Genomic DNA, 20,092 nt, shown 5'->3' with positions numbered 1-20,092 from the left:
TTATTCCCTAGGGTGCTAAATGTGGCAGTACAGATCTTCCCCACTAAGACCCGAGGAGGCTTTCACTCTGTTTTCACAGGTTGAAAGCACCCATACGGTGAGCTGTGGGACAAGAGAGTTAAAATGAGGGAGAAGATAAAGAAAAGTAACAATTAGTCACTGAAAGGAAAGGACAAAATTAGTAACTAAACAGTGTTTAGTTTATGTCAGACTCTTTTCCATGAGAGCCTTTTTAAATGTGAGCTTGTTTCATTTTCACAAGCAGTAATCTCCAGTTTAGACATGAGGAAACAAAGGTCCACAGGCATGCATACAGTCTTTCCAGATCACCTCATTTTAGCCATATAAAACCATCTGATGTAGATAAAGCTTATCTCTTCCTTGTTCTCTGGAGGGCCCAGAAGCCCAAGGCCCCCTTGCTGCTGTCTGGTAGCCTAAAGCCTCCACTGCAGCCAGCTACCCATCCTACCCTCTAGAGAGTTCCTTTTACTGCGTGATTCCTACTTACTCCTTCATTACTCTTCTTCTTCCATCAGCCTGCCCTGCCTTTTTTTGCCAGATGTCAAGGGAGAGAAATCCTGTTTTTTCTTGAGTAATTCCCTGAAGAATATCTGAGCATATTCATGGCTCTCAGCTGAACTTAGATTTCGGAAAAGATATTTTCTTTTCTTTCTTAACTCCAGGCTGTATCATCTATAATTTTGCCCACTGATAGGAGGAGCAACTCTAAGACAGAAGGGCAGCAAATGCCCTACTTAATGGACAAACTAGTCCTAATTTTGGTTTGTGGGCTTTATTCACTCACTCATTCATGTATTCATTCATGGATGCCTTGATGGATATGTTTATGTCATCTAATCTCTCTTTCCCAACCTATAAATCTATGAGTTTAAAAACCAAGTATTACTTGTAAACTCAGAATTTGATAGTGTGTCAGCAACATAGTATATGCCCAACAAATACTTGTTGAATAAATTTACTTAAGTATTATGGTGCAGGCACTGTACTAGGCTCTGGGGGTTTAAGAATAAACTTGATACAGTCTTTCTCTTCCAGGATTTTGTGTCCTGGAGTATATAAGTAACTATTCATATATAATTATAAGGAACTCTGACAAATGCTATGTTAAGGTAAGCCCAAAGAACTATGGGTGAGTGCACGTAGAGAGGAGCCTACCTTTCCTGTGCCTTGGGGAGGGTTTCTAGGAAGAAAATCAATTTAACATGACCCTGAGAAATAACCAAGTGTTTTCCAGGCAAGGTGAAGCAGTGGAGCATAGGTGAGAGAGAGAGAGAGAGAGAGAGAGAGAGAGTACAATTTGTGAGAAGGAGGTGGTAGATGAGTTTTACTGGGGAGCAAGATGGTGACATTTGCCTAGACAAAGGGAGTTCAATGTGGAAATGCCTGAGGTTTGATACAACATGTTATGGCTGGGGGTGGGAGGGGTGGACTGTGATCCCAGTCACAAATTATAGCACGGTTGACTTCAGAAGCCAAACCAAGGAATCTGGACTTTATGGATGTTAGCCCAGGGTCAGTACAGAGTTCCTGAAGGATTTTAAACATGAGGCTGACATAATCAGCTTTGCATCCTAGAGAAATGACTGTGGTACAATGTGTAAACTGTTTGGAGATGTATTTAAGTGCCTGGTGCTGGGAATACTGGTAGTAGTGGTAAAGATGAGAAAGGGGCAGTTTCGTTTTCCTAATTTTTCCTAAATATTAGGAATAGAATTCAGAAGTACTTGATGAATGGCTAGATCTCAGTGGGTGAAGGAGACAAAGAGGTAAAAGATAACAGTTGGTCTTGCTGGGGTGACTGAATGGAATTTGATCCCAGTCCCTGAAATAACAAGTCAAAGGATAATAATAGGCCTTTGTTGGGGGCAGAGGATGAGATAGGGCAAGAAAGGCATAATAAATTAACTTTGGTTATGCTGTATAATGGAGTCCTGTGTCATTACCAGGTGCGTATATCCTTAAGTTAGGAAAGAGATCTGGGTGGCAGCACGTTTGGGATTCTTCCCTGATTCCATGATAAAATCATAGGAGTAGGTAAGATTGCCCAGTTAGGTCATTTGCAGAGATGTGTTCTCCAGGTATTGTGTCTAAAGCACGGGTAGCTCCAGGAGCTCTATTAAATCAGAAGTGGATTGGCAATTTCTCTTGTGAAAGCAAGCAATGTTGAGATGAGTTTCACAGGTTAAAAAAAGAAGATGGTGATTTTCACACAAATCCCTTTAGGTTTCCATTTTCTCATTCCTAGAGGTCATGTATGCACCCCAGGACTGCCTTTGTCAGTTCTTCTTGGCTAATAGTTTGGGTAAAGGATGCGGCTTGTCTTGCCCAATTTGATTTTGTGTCATTTGGTTATTTTTGCTCGTTAAATTTTCATGTTTAATTGTTGCTATTTTCTTGCATTAAATTCCCAATTCACAAAAATGTATTGATGGCTAAAAAATGGGTCATTGAAGTACAAGAGAGATGAAAGACAGTACCAAATGCTCAAATTCAGAATGCTGTTTTAAATGTAAATATAAATAAGGCTTTCATGTGGATATAAAGAATGAATCTGTACGTGCTGAAAGAAGTGAATGTGATACTTTTAGTGAAGAATCTAGACAAGAAAAAGGTGCTCAATAATAAATATCTGAATAATAAGTTTAGGTAAACTGTTCATTCATTTGTTCCCAGTGTACTCTCTGTCGTAAGGGTTTCTTTTTTAATAGTGGCACAATTGTGCCAAATATTTTGATATTTTTAAATGAAGAGCAGTGATCTTTCTGGTTAATTAAACACATTTTCCCCAAACCAGTTCAAAATCTCTCTGTTATAAAATTGGAGTATTTGCTGCTAAAGGTAGGCAAGGCACCAATTCTACTGAGGCATTATTTAGAATTTCATGCCTGTGTAGAAAACAAGCAAAGATGGAACAAGGGATCATATTTGGGAGCAACATTTATTTATTTTTATTTATTTTTAAAGATTATTTATTTTAGGGAGAGAGAGAGAGAGCAGGTGGAGGGGCAGAGGAAGAGGGAGAAACTCAAGCAGACTCCACACTGAGTGTGGAGCCTGATACGTGGCTCGATTTCACGACCCTGAGATCACAATTTGAGCCAAAACCAAGAGTCAGATGCTTAACCAACTATACCACCAAAGTGCCCCTGTGAGGAATTATTTATTTTATTTTATTTTATTTATTTATTTTTTAAAGATTTTATTTATTTACTTGACAGAGAGACAGCCAGCCAGATAGGGAACACAAGCAGGGGGAGTGGGAGAGGAAGAAGCAGGCTTCCAGCGGAGGAGCCTGATGTGGGGCTCGATCCCCTAACGCCAGGATCACGCCCTGAGCCAAAGGCAGACGCTTAACAACTGCACTACCCAGGTGCCCCCTGTGAGGAATATTTAAAATGAGTTTCAATAAAACATGATTGGAAAGAAAGTAAAATTTGTGAAATTCTTTTATTAAATGGCTTTGTAGGATGTCCCATAATGTCAGTGGCATGCAACATGGAAACAGTTATTCTCACATGTGATAGCAAATATTCCATGCTTTGGTTGGATGTAAGAGAATGTATGAACACATTTGCATGTGTGTGATAAATATATGTGAAAGAAAGAAATACATAATGATGTTTTATTCTCTTTATTAGTGAAAGCCCGTGCTCTTGGAGGAGTGAATCTTTGTCATTAATTTAAGATTAATTTGTAAGGTAACCTGGAGAAAATCAGTTGGTGGTAGATATTGATAGACAATTAGCCATTGGTCACAAGAAAGGGTGTGCAAATGATCCCTTATTCATAGGGAAATGTAGGTGATTAAAAATATACTTTTGTTGTGAATTCATTGTTAAATAGAAAAAATTGTAAATACTGTCAAAGTAAGTCTTCTCAGTTACCTAATTGCATCGTTATCTCTGTAAATTCAAGATCTTTATTTCCAGTTTCGAGATGTGCTGGTTATGAAGAGAAGGTCACTCTCACATGCGTTTTTCCAATAGGAGTGAGATGAAAAATATTATCTTCCTAGCACTGATGTTTTTCTGTATTTATCATTTTCATCATTTTAAGTGGCTAGCTCAAACGATCCATCAGGTAAAGCTTTCCATGTCTTGGACAAATACCTATAGGATTTGAATATCATGATTTTTAATGTGGTACAAAACACTAAAGCATTAAAAGTTTGGCTTTTTCCCCAAGATTTGTTGGAAAAAATGTATTGAATTGTTGAATGGACAGATAAACTGAATATGATCATGTAGTTTCTGCACAGCTGAGTTGATAATTGGGAGCTGAAGTCCAGCCTACATGCTGCTCACTAAGACTATGGACGCTATTGGAAGCTGCATCTCAACAAATCAAGGGGGGGCTTTTACTTTAAGGGTACCATCAGGATAACAGTTTCTTAGAGAGTGTGCCACTTTCTAATTTGCACAAAGACACTGTATAGGTTTTTGAGCTCCTGACAATGGAAGCCAAAGAAACTTTTCCCAAAGATGAATGCCATTAAGGAGTAGAGTACTGTTATCTTTAATGTTATTTCCCAAGTTGAGTGTTTTTACCTTTGGCTTTTGAGTGTGATTTGCTCATCAACCAGCTTAGCATTTGGTTGGTATTTGAAAGTAGATGAAGTAAATTTTAATTAAAAAAAAAAAACTCTATAATTTCTGGCTTTGTGTTGGGCCTGACTATCCCTAATAATCAAATTGAGCATCTATTCTGTTAAATCTGTAACTGTGAAGTAGGCTTTTCTCATTTAGTAGAAATAGAGAGTAAGAAAAACAATTACTGAATATATAAAGTGATATAGAACTCAATACATTCATCATCTGGTTAAATGTAGATACCTTGATAAAGATGGTAATAATATCATTCATCTCACTGATATGAAGCTGTAATTATTCTCATTACTACTACTAACATAATGTTCTAAATATTGTGTTGAATCTTCATTTTTTAATCACAACAGTTGGTGGTCTTTGTGGTTTCTTAATGCATATTTAGTGGTCTCTGGGAGATAAAATTGGTAGAAACACACCTAAAAAGTTTAAAGAAAAAGTGGCATAGGTTAGAAATCCAATATTGAAGAAACCCATTATTTAAATAGGTAAGGGAAGAGAATCCTGCAAATGAGCTCGAAATAGGCAAAAAGATAGCAGTAACACTTTATGGTATCATGAACAAGGAGGTAAGAAAGCCTTTGAGGGAGGACGTGTTATCAGATGAAATTGAGAGTTTGCTTAAAATAATGTTTAAAAAGTCCCTGTTGTATTGGACAACAAAGTTGCCAAAGGCACTTTTAGGGTGTGGTGGTAGTGATGAATTGGGAAAAGGTTATTAGGTGGGCTTTGATTTGATGAGCAAAAGGATTAAAAATGGAGACAGTAGGGTAGAAAACTCTTTCATGAGTTATAACTGGTAGAAAGAACAGATAAAAGAATCAGGGGGAATCCAAGTTTAGGAGAGCTCTCTAAATGCTGAATGTAAGTGAGCGTGTTTTGATATTGTTGAAAAGGAACTGGTGAGAAGGGAGAAGTTAAAGATCCAAAAGCTAAAAAAGGCAACTGATGCAGGACTGTCCCAATGATGATGAGTAGGTTTGGTATCAAGTGCAAGGGAAGGGATAGCTCACCCGTTGTGGCTGAAGAGAAGGAAGAAAAGTGAGTGTGTAGACGCAAGAACTTTTGGACATGGGGTAGGACACTGCGTTGTTCTCATTTAGTATGTCATCCCTTTGCTCTTTGTAGTAGTGATGACGGATCTTCCGAGAATACCTACTGTATAGGCCGAGAAGGAAGGAGATCTGGTAAGAGACAATTAAGGAACCAGGAACCCCTATGGGTAATAGGGGTGAGAAGACAAGGGAAGGAGATCTCGGCCTGCAGGGCTTTAGCTTTAAATCAGGAACAGGTGCATCTCGGGTTTCCTGAAACCCCTCTAATGACTCCCTTGGATGATGTGTGCTGTGTCTTAGAGCTGTGGTCAGATTGCTGCTGTGCCTTTCACCACCAGGAAACTCCCCTGTAGATTCAGTCTCCTCTTGGAGCTTTCTCTCTCCCTTCTGTCTCAACTGAAGCTTGTGTCTTCACCCCCAGACCGCTTCCAGGTGGTTTTTTGGTAGGGGCTATTGATGAACAAGCTTGAATACTTCTTTTTAAATTTTCTTTCTCTATTCTGCTTTTTAAAAATTATTATTGTTTTTGTAATTCTTACTCTATGGACATAAATTATATTCTCTTTACAACAAATTTGTGATCTTGATAATATTTATACTTAAATGACTGCAAGAAAATTTGTTAGGGTGATAAACATTTATGGTGTGTTTGAACAATGTTTGTTATATTCTTCCACCTAATCTGATCAAAGGGAAGGTAAGCTTCTAAAAATTAAATCTTATCTGACTTTTTCTAATTCCTACTTAAGTTAATTGTGCCTTTTTGGGATACATTTTGAGTTAAGATTTACTAGACTAATTTATACACAGTTTAGAACATTCTGTAAGGTTGTAACAGATTAGTAAAATTAAAATTTCACCTCATCATGATCTGCATGTTATTTAGTTTTTTGATGGGGAAGTACATGACATTTTTTCATTGCTATTCCATTTATTCATTATGAAACCAATCATTACTTTTAAAATATTATTTCCTTTAAACATAGTCCAAAATTATAATTGCCATTTCCTGGTAGAATAACAGCTTGAATTTTAGATCAAGCAGAAACACTGACAAATGCAAGTATGGTATATCCTTGTTCTTAGAAACTTTGGAAAAAGGAGTTAACTTTGGTAGCATGTTTTAAATTGTTGTTCTACCTTTTACGCTTGGCCTTTCTAAATATTTTGAAATTCAACCATTTAGGATTAAATAACTTTCTAAATATCCTTTAGCTAGGGATTGCCTTGTTTCACTGTCATGTCCCTATTTCCAAGCACAGTAACTGGCTTTGTATCATGCACTCAGTACATAATAACTGAATGAAGGAGTAGATATAGACCTTCTTATCTCTTTAACTAGAATGTAGTTTATGTTTGAAACAGTCGTATTACCTCGCTATCCAGTGCAGTGGTTACCACAGGCCTCTCTACAGGCCTATTTCTCCTCTAAATGGTGCTCAGACACTTGGAGTATTTTGTAGCTTTTAATAGTTCGTGTCTTTTTTTTCTTGTCATATGACTATTGTCTCTTGCTTTTCATTACTCTCCTATTTTTTCTATTACTCATCATTTGTTGTGATCTAAAAAACTAGATCTCTGAGTTAGAAAAATTTTCTATAAAATAAAACCAAATAGGCACTGACTTAAAGTGCACAAACAGGTTTTTATAAATTAAGTGGGAGAAAGTTAGCTTAGATTTTGAGACTTCACAGATTGTAGCTCAGAACATTTACATATGCCTTATGTGCTTGCTGGCCCACCTCCATGAGGATTTCCAACATAGCTGAGATTTGGATAGGCGAGTTGTTATTGCATGTACTCTGACTCTCATCTTTACTGTAGGGGGTCTTCTGATTTTTCTTTTTACTCTTGTATGGATGTAATTGACCAGAAAATACTGATGCCTTCCTTTATTTACTCTTCAAGTATTAATTTTTAATTTTGCCATTCAGGTCTAGTAAAGGTTCTCTCTTTTCCCAATTTCAGGTTCTGGTACTGTCCCGGGTTGTACCACATTGCGGCAGTAACCTGCCCCCCATACATGTGCAGAATTCACCAAAGGTCAATCCTTGTTTTTTATCCAGCAACATATATTCTGATTCTGAAAGGATTCTGCTTAGTTGGATGAACACAAATTATGAGAATGCCCGGCATATTATATGGAAAAACTGTCACCAAGGTGAGAATTGTTTTCTTTAAATAAACTATTACTAATTTTACTGTGACATTGTAGAATTGGACTCAGAGTCCATGGATTCTAGACCTGACTCTTTTCTGCAAAAAGGATCACTTAACGTCTTCAAGATCAGTTTCCCTACGTGTAAAATGGAAATAATAAAAGATGCTCCTTTAATGTATTTTGAAGAATAAGTGATAAAAAATATGTAGAGATGCTCTACAAAAGATAGTCTTATATCATCCTGGTATTTTCAGCTCTATAAAGTATTAAATTTAGGTGACATGCTTAAACCTTGTGTGTACATAGTTGATATCAAGTAGAATTTGACTAGAAAACATCTTACATGTCATTGTGACAGCCATGCTGGAAATCACTCAGTGCAGTAATGCTTCATGAATTTTGGGGGACGTTGGTCAAATTAGGTCCAAATACTGCGACAAGTGGGTGTTCATAGAGAGACTTCCAGTGTTCAGGTGGTCACTCCCTGGTTCTGTTCTTGTGGAATGAGGCTCTATAAATTTCCACCCCTCGGAGCCTTCAGTTTTTTTTTTGTTTTTTGTTTTTTTTGTTTTTTTAATGTTCCAGTTTGCTAGTATAGTGTATTTTTTTCCTCTATCATAAGCACTGATTGTAGTCAGATGGATGACGTGTGCGTGCTGCTTGTTTCTGTGGCTTCCATTTGGCCCCCCCCTTTTAAGTACATACACACCTCTTATGTTCAGAAGGGGTTGTGTTTAAATCAGTACATTTATTTTTTATACTGAACCCTCAGAGTTTAATCTAAACTTTAGAAGTAAGAAGAAGATTTAAGAGTGTGATTTAAAATGAGACTTGGAATTACAGTTGCTCTTAACTGGAAGGCGTCACTTCAACAAACATAGTGACAACAAGATTGAAACAGCTATATTGATATATTGGTATTAGGCAACAGTAAACAGAATATTTTAGTACCTTCTAATTGATGTGATGAAAATATCAAAATAATTTGACTTGAATCTGCAATTGAATAAGATTCATATTTTACAAAACTATATTTGGCCCTTTCAAAAATACAAAAAACAAAGTACAAATTCTTCGTTAGATTACTGAGGAGTAACACTTTAACCAAAGTAGTATAAAATGTGTACATATATTAGAAATTAGTACATTCATTTGTTGTAAAATTATTATGGTTCTATTTTTTACCAACAAAATGGTCTATGCAAGTTAATTTCAGAGAGTTTGCTGCATCTTTTAAAACACTACATTACAGGCACTGGGCTCTTTCCTTTAAAAAAAAACAGAACACTGAGTTTTATGCTTTTACAAAGCTTTTGCATTTTTCTCTGCTACCTTCTGCTTGGACTATTATTTTCTTGTTTATCTTCACGATTCCGTTTCTCACTTCATTCAATTTCCTGCTCAAAAATCACTTTATCTGAGCTTTCCCAATACCCTCTAAAATAGTATATATTTCCATCTTTCTCTTTCTTGCTCTGTTCTCTTCAATAGCATTTTTCCAAAATTATATATTAAAATGGAGAGTCTGTTTCTTCCAGTAGAATGTGAGCTTCTTAAGGTGAACAGTCTTGTCTGTTTTGTTGCTTACTGGTGTGTTCTCAGACCTGAGAACAGTGCCTAGAAGATAACAGATTTCAAATATTGTTTGTGTATATAAGTGAGTGAATACTGAGACACATTCAGGTTTTATACATTTTTCTTCCCTATTCCAGATAATTGAATATATATTCGCTTGCCAGTTTTTACCTTCTGGTACAAATTATAAGAGTTGGGTTGAATGGTTGAGGTAGAAGGAGGCACGTTCCACGTTGAATATGTACCTGAGTACAGGTTTGTGGACTATGGAGGTCTACGAGGAAAAGCTCTGTGAAAGATTTCACTTTGGTTAACTTGGACTGAGAAAAAGCCATACTCAGTTCCCCAGATTTTTGTCTGTCAACACTGATACTTACTCTACTTAGACTCACTCCATTGGTAAAATCTGACTGTCCTCACAGCTTGGTGCAGTGGTGTTCTGGAGGTTGGAAGGGTAGGGCTGCGCCCGAAACCTGTTGATTGAGAAACTCTTGAGGGTGAGACCTAGCAATCTGTGTTTGATTAAGCCCTCCATGTGATTCTGATGCACACTAAAGTATGAAACAACTAGGCTATAGTACCACAGAAAGTGGTTTCCTTAGTGCTTTTAAATTGTTCACAGAATGGTATTTGTTCACAATTGTATTTCTGGAAAAGCGCTCCTTACAATTCCTTTTGACGTAGTAATAGATGAAAGTTTCCCCATATTAATGTCAGACATCAAACCACAGGAAGATCAGGGAATACCAAGCAGGATAAACCCCCAAAAAACTTTATAGCTAGGGCTACTATATTCAAATTGCAGAAAATCAAATCTAAAGAAAGAATCTTGAAAGAAGCCAGAAGAGGAAAAAACGCCTTGCCGATAGAGGAGTTGAGGTAAGAATTACATCCAACTTCTCAGAAACCGTGTAGTCAGGAAGAGAGTAGAGTATTTAAAGTGTTAAGAGGAAAAAAAAAATACTAACCTAGAATTCTGTCCCCAAGAAATTGTCTTCCAGTAGTGAAGAAGAAAACATTGCAGAGAATAGACAGTGGACCTTGCTTATAAATTATTTAGGGTAAGCTGATCAGTTGGCAGCATGCAGAGTCATCTTTATGGACAATCTGTCCTTGATCAGCCTGATGGGGCAACAGATAAAGAATTTTTTAGTTGTTTATGGCTTTCCCAGAAACTCTTGTGGAGTTGAGCAGTGGTGTCAACACAATAGGTGTTGACCTCAGTCAGGACAGGTCTGACATATATTTCTCATTAGAATTTGTTTGTAATGATGTAGGAACTAGGGAGGATGTGACAAGTGAGGGAGCCTTCCTCTTTCAGGGAGAGTATGGAGTGGTAAAGTTGGAATCATTTGGTTCAGAGGCCTGGCCATACAGGGCTTTGACTATCAGGACAATGTTTTAGGACTTCATTCTGTTGGCCCTGGAGAGTCATGGGAGATGGCCAAGGTAGTGACTGCTATGATAAAATGGGTATTTGGTCCGGTGGCCATAGCAAGTCCGTGGATTGAAGTATACTGAGGTCACATGCTTTTGATCAGCACACCCTGAATTTAGCATTGAGAGGAGACTGAGATTTCTTAACCCTTTCTATGAATTTGCTCGAGAATATGTGGTGCCAAGTAGTCCAAGTTTGGGAGTTTCCTTTCCTAATTACAGATAGTTGCTGAGAGGCCCTGTTAAAAAGCAAACAAACAAAAACAAAACAAGAATAAAAAAGTTACCCATCCTATTTTTGACAATTCATAACATGTGGTGATTTGTTCAAAGAGTTGTGGAAGTCAAAAAGCATTTTCCATGTAATAAGTGAACACCTGTTCCATGTAAGTAGGGGACCTTCGTCTGGCTTGCCAGGAGGTACATTTGCCCTTATACATTTATCCTCTTGTTCCTGCACGCTCTTGATATTGTATGTGCTTAAGCCCTTTATCATTAACACAACAGTTTATGTTTTTCACTGATGAACTTTTTTTTACACCTTAGTGACAGCTGCTTCTTCAGTAGATCACTCCAGTAGATCACACCTATGATAAAGTATCCTCTTTGTTATTCTTTTGGACTCTTGTCTTCAATTGCTGTATTTGATTGCTAATGGAAATTTTCTCATCCTATAATCACCTGGTGATTTTGAGAACAGCAACAGACCATTTTTGTGACATAAAGTTTAATTTCTGAGAGGACTAAGTACTTTCATTTGACTGCACTTCTAACAAAATCCCGGAATTGGAGCACTTTGAACTATCTGTTCAAAGGAGCTTTGTTCTACGAAATAATATCTATTATTTAACTGATGCTTATTTCAACATTTTTTTTTCATGAAGTAACAATTGTAATTCTTATGAATGGAAAATACTGTTTTATTCTAATTTTTTCTTTTTAGTGGAGCAGAGTCATAAATATGTTTGGCAAGATTTATCTTTTATGTACTGTCTAAAGGTGCCCTGATTTCATTTATCATGGGATAGTTTGTTAAAGTAAACAATATGCAATACACCTTTGGGAAATCATACTGGCCTTTTAATTCTATCTATTCTTAAAACTAACATAGTGTTGAGGTCTTAAATTTGTATGCATTGGTTGTTTCAGATGTATCTAATTTTCAACGTCATTAAGTAGTCATTATTTACAAAGAACTTTATATTTTTTCCAGAAGTTCCAAATTATCCCTTTAATGTTTAGCATTACATATTTATCAATGTTGCAAGATTAAAATGCACGTAGATAATAGAAATGGTATAATCTGATATTTTAATGTTGCATTTAGAATGTTTTATATTGGGAATGTGACTGTCAGTCAATATGTAGAAGTCATGATTAGTGTGAAGCTCAACACTAAATTCAGAGAAGTGCTAGGCAGTCATAAACACGTGAGAACAGAAAGTTAAACCATTTCTAATGGATTAGCAGTGTGGTTCAATAAATCAGGGCGAACCAAGGCAATAGCCATGTGTCCTGCAAAATGGAGGATGTAAAAATTCACCCACAACCAGACCACATTCTTTCTCTGTCTTTCATATTCATACCTACTCAGTGTCAGTGCCTTTTAGCCAGAGACCACTGGGAACACATGTATAGCTGAACAAATTCTTTTCAATGCTCATTGCAATGAGGGAGACCACACATTATGGAGAATCATGGAGTGTCTCACAGTAAAGGATATTATAGAAGACATTATAGGATTTGTGCATTGGCTCAGTAAATTGGGGACAGGTTCAAGGAAACAGGGATTCACCTTGATTGTATGCTATCAGGGGCAGTGGTAATTCTATGAGTAACTTAATAAATCTTATTTAGAGGGAAGAAGACTATAATTGAGGCTAATTCTTTAATTGGTAGAGAAGCAGTGATCACTTCCATTAGCTAGGAGAGGGGGATGTTTGGTGTTGTCAACCATAAAAATAAAATAGTTATTATATTAGGGACATGAGTTTATTCGGAAATAGCAGAGGAATGGCAATTCTGGACATTCAAACTATGGCAAACCATAGGCAAGTATGAAGAGACAAGGGGAAGATCCACTTTTATTAGATTTAGGAGGAAATTGAGGAGGACTGTTTTGAACAGAAGTTCATTGGAGAGGAACAAGAGTTTGAGGATGTGGTGGCTTCTCATTGGTTACAGGTGCATTATTAATAGCTGGGGCAGGGAGGGGTCATCCTTCTTTTTTCTTAAGAGCAAGAGATAAAATGCTTCCTTTTTCCTGCTTATTATGCAGGCTGCAGTGAGTGGTAACATACATACATCAGGGCTTCCCCAGCTCAATTTTAAATGAGGTTTCCTCTACTCATTTTCACAGTATTTTGTAGTATGCCAATTAAAGCACTAAGAATTTTACATGTAACGGTTTGTTTAATACTCAAAACAGGCAACATGATCAGGTAACTGTTACCATTATTAACAGGAAAACTAAAGTAGAGAGGTTAATTTATGTTCCTAGGAAAGTATGTGGCTGGGTTTTGAGTCCAAGCAGTTTGACCTGCAAGGCTCAAGGATCATTGTGTGATGCTGCTCTTTCAAAATGTAAATTCTTCTTTAGCTTAGATCTGTGCGGTTCTTGCAAATTCATTCCTAATGTCCAGAGTGATGTCTCATTTCCGTTTTCATCCACACAAGTGGGTTTTCAAATCTGGATGCCCTTTTGTAATCACCTGGGAAATTAAAAAAATAAAAACAGTTGCCCCACCCCAGGCCAACTGAATGTGAATCTGTGGGGGTATTGCCTGTACGTGTGCAGCTTTTAAAAGCTTTCTAGGTGGCTCTGCTGCCCAGGGAAGATTAAAAACTCTAATATGTGCAAATTGAAAACTAGGGAATAAGATTAAATAGTGCAGAGGTACCTTATAACAAATATTTGATCACCACAAGAAATAATATTTTCTAAAACATATCTCAAAATTTAAAAGAAGAAACTTAGGAATAACATTATGAATTCTGAGGGGTTTTTATTTTGTTTTGTTGCTATGTGTTATGATTTCACATAGCATTGATAACCATTGCTGTGACAGGTAAGAATTCTTCCTCTCATTTCCTCTCTCATTTCTGCCTGAATGTATCATTTTGTTATGTTCATTATGCCTATTTTGTCAGTATTTATAACACTTATATTCTATTCTGTCAGTATTTGGTTATGTATCATTTTACCTGGATTCTCCATTTTTATTTATTTTTTGATTCAACTATTGGGTGGCTGGATTTCATAATTATTTTATTTTTCTAAGAAAACCCTTTCCAAGGGTCTCTAGTCTCTGAGTTCTGTTTGTAAATATGGTCTTTTCTTTTCTTTCTTTCTTTTTTTTTTTCAATGTGTGAATGGCATCTTGACTGGAAATAAAATTTGGGTCACCCTTTATTTTTCTCTAAACTCTGTGGACAGTATTCCATTGTGTTATGTCGATCAGGTGGCTTGGAAAATTGTGGATCAAGCTGATAACATCTCCGCATAAGTGATTCTCATTGTTTGGCTCTAAACTTTTTTATAGTCACTAAGTGGGTGGCGTGTACAAGAGTGTGAAACCTGTTCTAAAACATTTCTTTCGTAAATTTGGCATAGGAGCTATTTTTTGTATTCCTTTTGGAGTCAAAGATATTGGTTGAAACTGAGTCCCGAAGAGGCTTTTTCTTTTTTTTTTTTCTTCCAAAGAAAAAGGTAGAATTTAATCTTTATTTACAAAACATTACAAGTTATGAGTTTTTTTGTTTTGTTATGTTCTGTTTTATTTTTAAAGAAAGGGTGAAAAAATAAAAGGATGGAATGAAGAGGTTTTTTTTCTAACCTTTATTAACATGGATGATCTTTTATTATACCTGATCTTTTTCATAGTTAAACAGAAGAATACATTCAGCATTTCATCACTAATTATTATATTTACTATACGATTACTTTGTAGATTATGTTCTGGAATTTATATCTTTTCAGTTTTCCAGGAAGTTTCATAATGAATACTGTTTATATATATTATATATACTTGACCCTTGAACAACATGGTTTTTTTGAACTGCGCAGGTCCACTCATATGTGGATTGATTTTTGAATAGTACAGTACTGTAAGTGTATTTTCTCTTCCTTGTGATTTTCTTAATAACATTTTCTATTCTTTAGCTTACTTTATTGTAAGAATACAATATATAATATGTATAACATCCATAAATATGTGTTAATTGACTGGTTATGTTTTCAGTAAGGCTTCTGGTCAACAGCAGGCTATTAGTAGTTAAGTTTTGGAGGAGTCAGAAGTTATACACCAATTTTTCAGTGTGCAGGAGTTGGTGCCCCAAACCCCATGTTGTTGAAGGGTCAAGTATATATGTCTATATCTCTCTTACTATTTATCGCTCTCTCTCTACCTATCTTACTATAGTTATTAAATTGATTTTTAAATGTAAACTAACCTTGCATTCCTGGCACAAATTTAATTTTGCCATGGTAGCTAATCTTTTTTTAATACCTTGCTAGATTAGTTTACTAGTATTCTAATTTTTTGCTTTAGTTTATATGAGTGATGATTTGTAATTATTCTCTGTACTTTTTAGTTTTTTATTATAATTTTATGCAAATCTCAACAATTACTTGTAAAATATTTCCTCTTTGTAGGCTTTGAAAGAGTTTCTAGAAGTGGAATTGCTTGTTTCTTAAATTTTGTAGAATTTACTATTAAGAGTATCTGGACCTATTATTTCTTTAGTGGGATGGTTTTAAATAATCTAATTTTATAATTGTTATAGGATTATTCTTTTTTTTTTCCCCCTTCACCTCCCCATTCTTATTTTCTTTTTTTTTTTTTTTTTTTTTTTTTTTTTTTTATTAATAATGATTTTTTATTATATTATGTTAGTCACCATACAGTACATCCCCGGTTTTCGATGTAAGGCTCGATGATTCATTAGTTGTGTATAACACCCAGTGCACCATGCAATATGTGCCCTCCTTACTACCCATCACCGGTCTATCCCATTCCCCCACCCCCCTCCCCTCTGTAGCCCTCAGTTTGTTTCTCATAGTCCATAGTCTCTCATGTTTCATTCCCCCTTCTGATTACCCCCCCTTTCTTTATCCCTTTCTTCCCCTACTGATCATTCTAGTTCTTATGTTCCATAGATGAGAGAAATCATATGATAGTTGTCTTTCTCTGCTTGACTTATTTCACTAAGCATTATCTCCTCCAGTGCCGTCCATGTTGTAGCAAATGTTGAGAACTCATTCTTTCTGATTGCTGAGTAATATTCCATTGTATATATGGACCACAACTTCTTAATCCAGTCATCTGTTGAAGGGCATCTCGGCTCCTTCCACGATTTAGCTATTGTGGACATTGCTGCTATGAACATTGGGGTGCATATGGCCCTTCTCTTCACTACGTCTGTATCTTTGGGGTAAACACCCAGTAGTGCAATGGCTGGATCATAGGGTAGCTCAATTTTTAACTTTTTAAGGGACCTCCACACGGTTTTCCAGAGTGGCTGTACCAACTTGCATTCCCACCAACAATGTAGGAGGGATCCCCTTTCTCCACATCCTCTCCAACAATTGTTGTTTCTTGCCTTGTCTATTTTTGCCATTCTAACTGGCGTAAGGTGGTATCTCAGTGTGGTTTTGATTTGAATTTCCTTGATGGCTAATGATTTTGAACATTTTTTCATGTGTCTGTTAGCCATTTGTATGTCTTCATTGGAAAAGTGTCTGTTCATATCTTCTGCCCATTTTTTGATTTGTTTATTTGTTTCTCGTGTATTGAGTTTGAGAAGTTCTTTGTAGATCTTGGATACCAGTCCTTTATCTGTAGTGTCATTTGCAAATATATTCTCCCATTCCGTGGGCTGCCTCTTAGTTTTTCTGACTGTTTCCTTGGATGTGCAGAAACTTTTAATCTTGATGAAGTCCCATAAATTCATTTTATCTTTTGTTTCTTTTGCCTTTGGGGATGTGTCATGAAAAAGGTTGCTTAGGCTGATGTCGTAGAGGTTGCTGCCTATGTTCTCCTCTAGAATTTTGATGGATTCCTGTCTCACATCGAGGTCTTTCATCCATTTGGAGTTTATTTTTGTGTATGGTGTGAGATAGTGGTCAAGTTTCATTCTTTTGCACGTAGCTGTCCAATTTTCCCAGCACCATTTATTGAAGAGACTGTCTTTTTCCCACCGGATGTTTTTTCCTGCTTTATCAAATATTAGTTGCCCAAAGAGCTGAGGGTCCATTTCTGGGCTCTCTATTCTGTTCCATTGGTCTATGTGTCTGTTTTTGTGCCAGTACCATGCTGTCTTTGTGATCACAGCTTTGTAGTACAGCTCGAAATCCGGCATTGTGATGCCCCCAGCTTTGTTTTTCCTTTTCAACAGTTCCTTGGAGATTCGGGGTCTTTTCTGGTTCCATACAAATTTAAGGACTATTTGTTCCAGTTCTTTGAAAAACGTTCTCGGTATTTTGATCGGGATAGCATTGAAAGTGTAGATTGCTCTGGGTAGCATGGACATTTTAACTATGTTAATTCTTCCGATCCATGAGCATGGAATATCTTTCCATCTTTTTATGTCTTCCTCAATGTCTTTTAAGAGTGATTTATAGTTTCTAGAATAAAGGTCCTTTACATCTCTGGTTAAGTTAATTCCAAGGTAACGTATGGTTTTTGGTGCTATTGTAAATGGGATGGATTCCCTGATTTCTCTTTCTTCGTTCTCGTTATTCGTGTACAGAAATGCAACTGATTTCTGAGCATTGATTTTGTATCCCGCCACGTTACTGAATTGCTCTATAACTTCTAATAGTTTGGGAGTGGCTTCTTTTGGGTTTTCCATATAGAGTATCATGTCGTCTGCGAAGAGAGACATTTTGACTTCTTCTTTGCCGATTTGAATACCTTTGATCCCTTTTTGTTGTCTGATTGCTGTTGCAAGGACTTCTAGTACTATGTTGAATAATAGTGGCGAGAGTGGGCATCCTTGTCGTGTTCCTGATCTTAAGGGAAAGGCTTCCAGCTTTTCCCCATTGAGAATAATATTTGCAGTAGGCTTTTCATAGATGGCTTTTATGAGATTGAGAAATGTACCTTCTATTCCTACACTCTGAAGGGTTTTAATCAGGAAAGGATGCTGTATTTTGTCAAATGCTTTTTCGGCATCGATTGAGAGGATCATATGGTTCTTGAGTCTTTTCTTGTTGATATGATGTATCACGCTGATTGATTTGCGAATATTGAACCACGCTTGCATCCCAGGTATGAATCCCACTTGATCGTGGTGGATAATCCTTTTAATGAACTGTTGGATTCTATTAGCAAGTATCTTGTTGAGGATTTTGGCGTCCATATTCATTAGGGAAATCGGTCTGTAATTCTCCTTTTTGAGGGGGTCTTTGCCTGGTTTGGGGATCAATGTAATATTGGCCTCATAGAATGAGTTTGGTAGCTTTCCTTCTGTTTCTATTTTTTGAAAAAGCTTTAGGAGAATAGGTATTATTTCTTCTTTGAATGTTTGGTAGAATTCCCCAGGAAAACCGTCCGGGCCTGGAGTTTTGTTATTTGGAAGGTTGTTTATCACTGACTCAATTTCTTCATAATTAATTGGCCTGTTTAAGAAATCAATTTCTTCCGGTTTCAATCTTGGTAGTTTATAGGTTTCCAGGAAGGATTCCATCTCTTCCAGATTGCTTAGTTTATTGGCATATAGCTGTTGATAAAATTTTCTAATAATCCTTCCAATTTCAATGGTGTTCGTCGTGACCTCTCCTTTTTCATTCATAATTTTAATAATCTGGGTCCTTTCTCTTTTCTTTTGGATAAGTCTTGCCAGTGGTCTGTCAATTTTATTGATTCTCTCCAAGAACCAGCTTCTAGTCCTGTTGATCTGCTCTACTGTACTTCTGGTTTCTGCTTGATTGATTTCAGCTTTAATTTTGGTCAACTGCTTCCTTGTGCGTGGATTAGGCCTGTCCCTCTGTTGCTGTTCCAGCTTCTTGAGGTGAGAATATAAAAACTGCATTTTAGATTTTTCTATTCTTTTGAGTGAGGCTTGGATGGCTATGTATTTCCCCCTTAGGACTGCCTTTGCAGTATCCCATAGGTTTTGGACTGTTGTATTTTCATTCTCATTGGTCTCCATAATTTGTTTAATTTGATTTTTGATTTCCTGGTTTATCGAGTCATTCCTGAGCAGGATGGTTCTTAGTCTCCAAGTGTTTGAGTTTCTTCCAAATTTTTCCTTGTGGTTGAGTTCCAATTTCAGAGCGTTGTGGTCTGAGAATATGCAGGGGATAATTTCAATCTTTTGGTATCGGCTGAGACCTGTTTTGTGTCCCAGAACATGGTCTATTCTTGAAAATGTTCCATGGGCATTAGAATAGAATGAGTATTCTTTGGTTCTGGGGTGTAGTGTTCTATATATATCTAAGAGGTCCAACTCGTCGAGTATGGCATTCAAAGCCTTTGATTCTTTGCTTAGTTTTTGCCAGGGTGTTCTGTCTATTTCTGAGAGTGGAGTGTTGAGGTCCCCTACTATTAATGTATTTTTATCTATATGTCTCTTTATTCTGGTTAAGAGTTGCCTTGTGTATCTTGCTGCTCCCCTGTTGGGGGCATATATATTTATAATTGTCATATCCACTTGTTGAATACTTCCTTTAAGAATAATATAGTGCCCTTCTGCATCTCTAACTATAGTCTGTAGTTTAAAATCCAATTTATCTGATATGAGAATTGCTACCCCAGCTTTCTTTTGAGGTCCATTTGCGTGAAAGATGGTACTCCATCCCCTTACTCTCAGTCTGAATGCATCTTTGGGTTCGAAATGAGTCTCTTGTAGACAGCAAATGGATGGGTCATTTCTTTTTATCCAATCTGCCACCCTGTGGCGTTTGAAACCAGAATTTAAACCATTAATGTTCAGGCTGAGTACTGAGAGATATGCTTTTAATTCTGCCATGTTGTCAGTAAAGTCTTTGTTTGTATTGGCTGTGACTTTCTGTTTTGTATCACTCTTGGGGCCTTTTTACTTTTATAGAACCCCCCGTAATACCTCCTGTAGGGCTGGTTTCGTGGTTACGAAATTGGCTAGTGACTGTCGATTCTGAAATGTCTTTATTTCTCCATCAATTCTGAATGACAGCCTTGCTGGATAAAGGATCCTTGGTTGCATGTTTTTCTCTGAAAGAGCTTTAAAAATGCTCCCCCAACCCTTTCTCTCATTCC

The 20,092-nt window shown here is 36.7% G+C and overlaps 1 protein-coding gene across 1 annotated transcript in view; it reads left to right on the top strand.

The window, feature by feature from the left end:
• CFAP47 (cilia and flagella associated protein 47) overlaps nucleotides 1-20,092 on the top strand; it is a 484,601-nt gene that overhangs the window by 187,440 nt on the left and 277,069 nt on the right. Inside the window, exon 33 of the mRNA XM_045790463.2 lies at nucleotides 7,649-7,841. Coding sequence (XP_045646419.2) covers nucleotides 7,649-7,841 — 193 coding nt within the window. The remainder of the gene's footprint in view (nucleotides 1-7,648; nucleotides 7,842-20,092) is intronic.

Source organism: Ursus americanus, chromosome X (assembly GCF_024610735.1).
Source record: "Ursus americanus isolate L20-20 chromosome X, mUrsAme1.1.p, whole genome shotgun sequence".
NCBI lineage: Eukaryota > Metazoa > Chordata > Mammalia > Carnivora > Ursidae > Ursus > Ursus americanus.
Note: the sequence above shows the minus strand (reverse complement) of the source record. Positions and strands in the feature narration are given on the sequence as shown.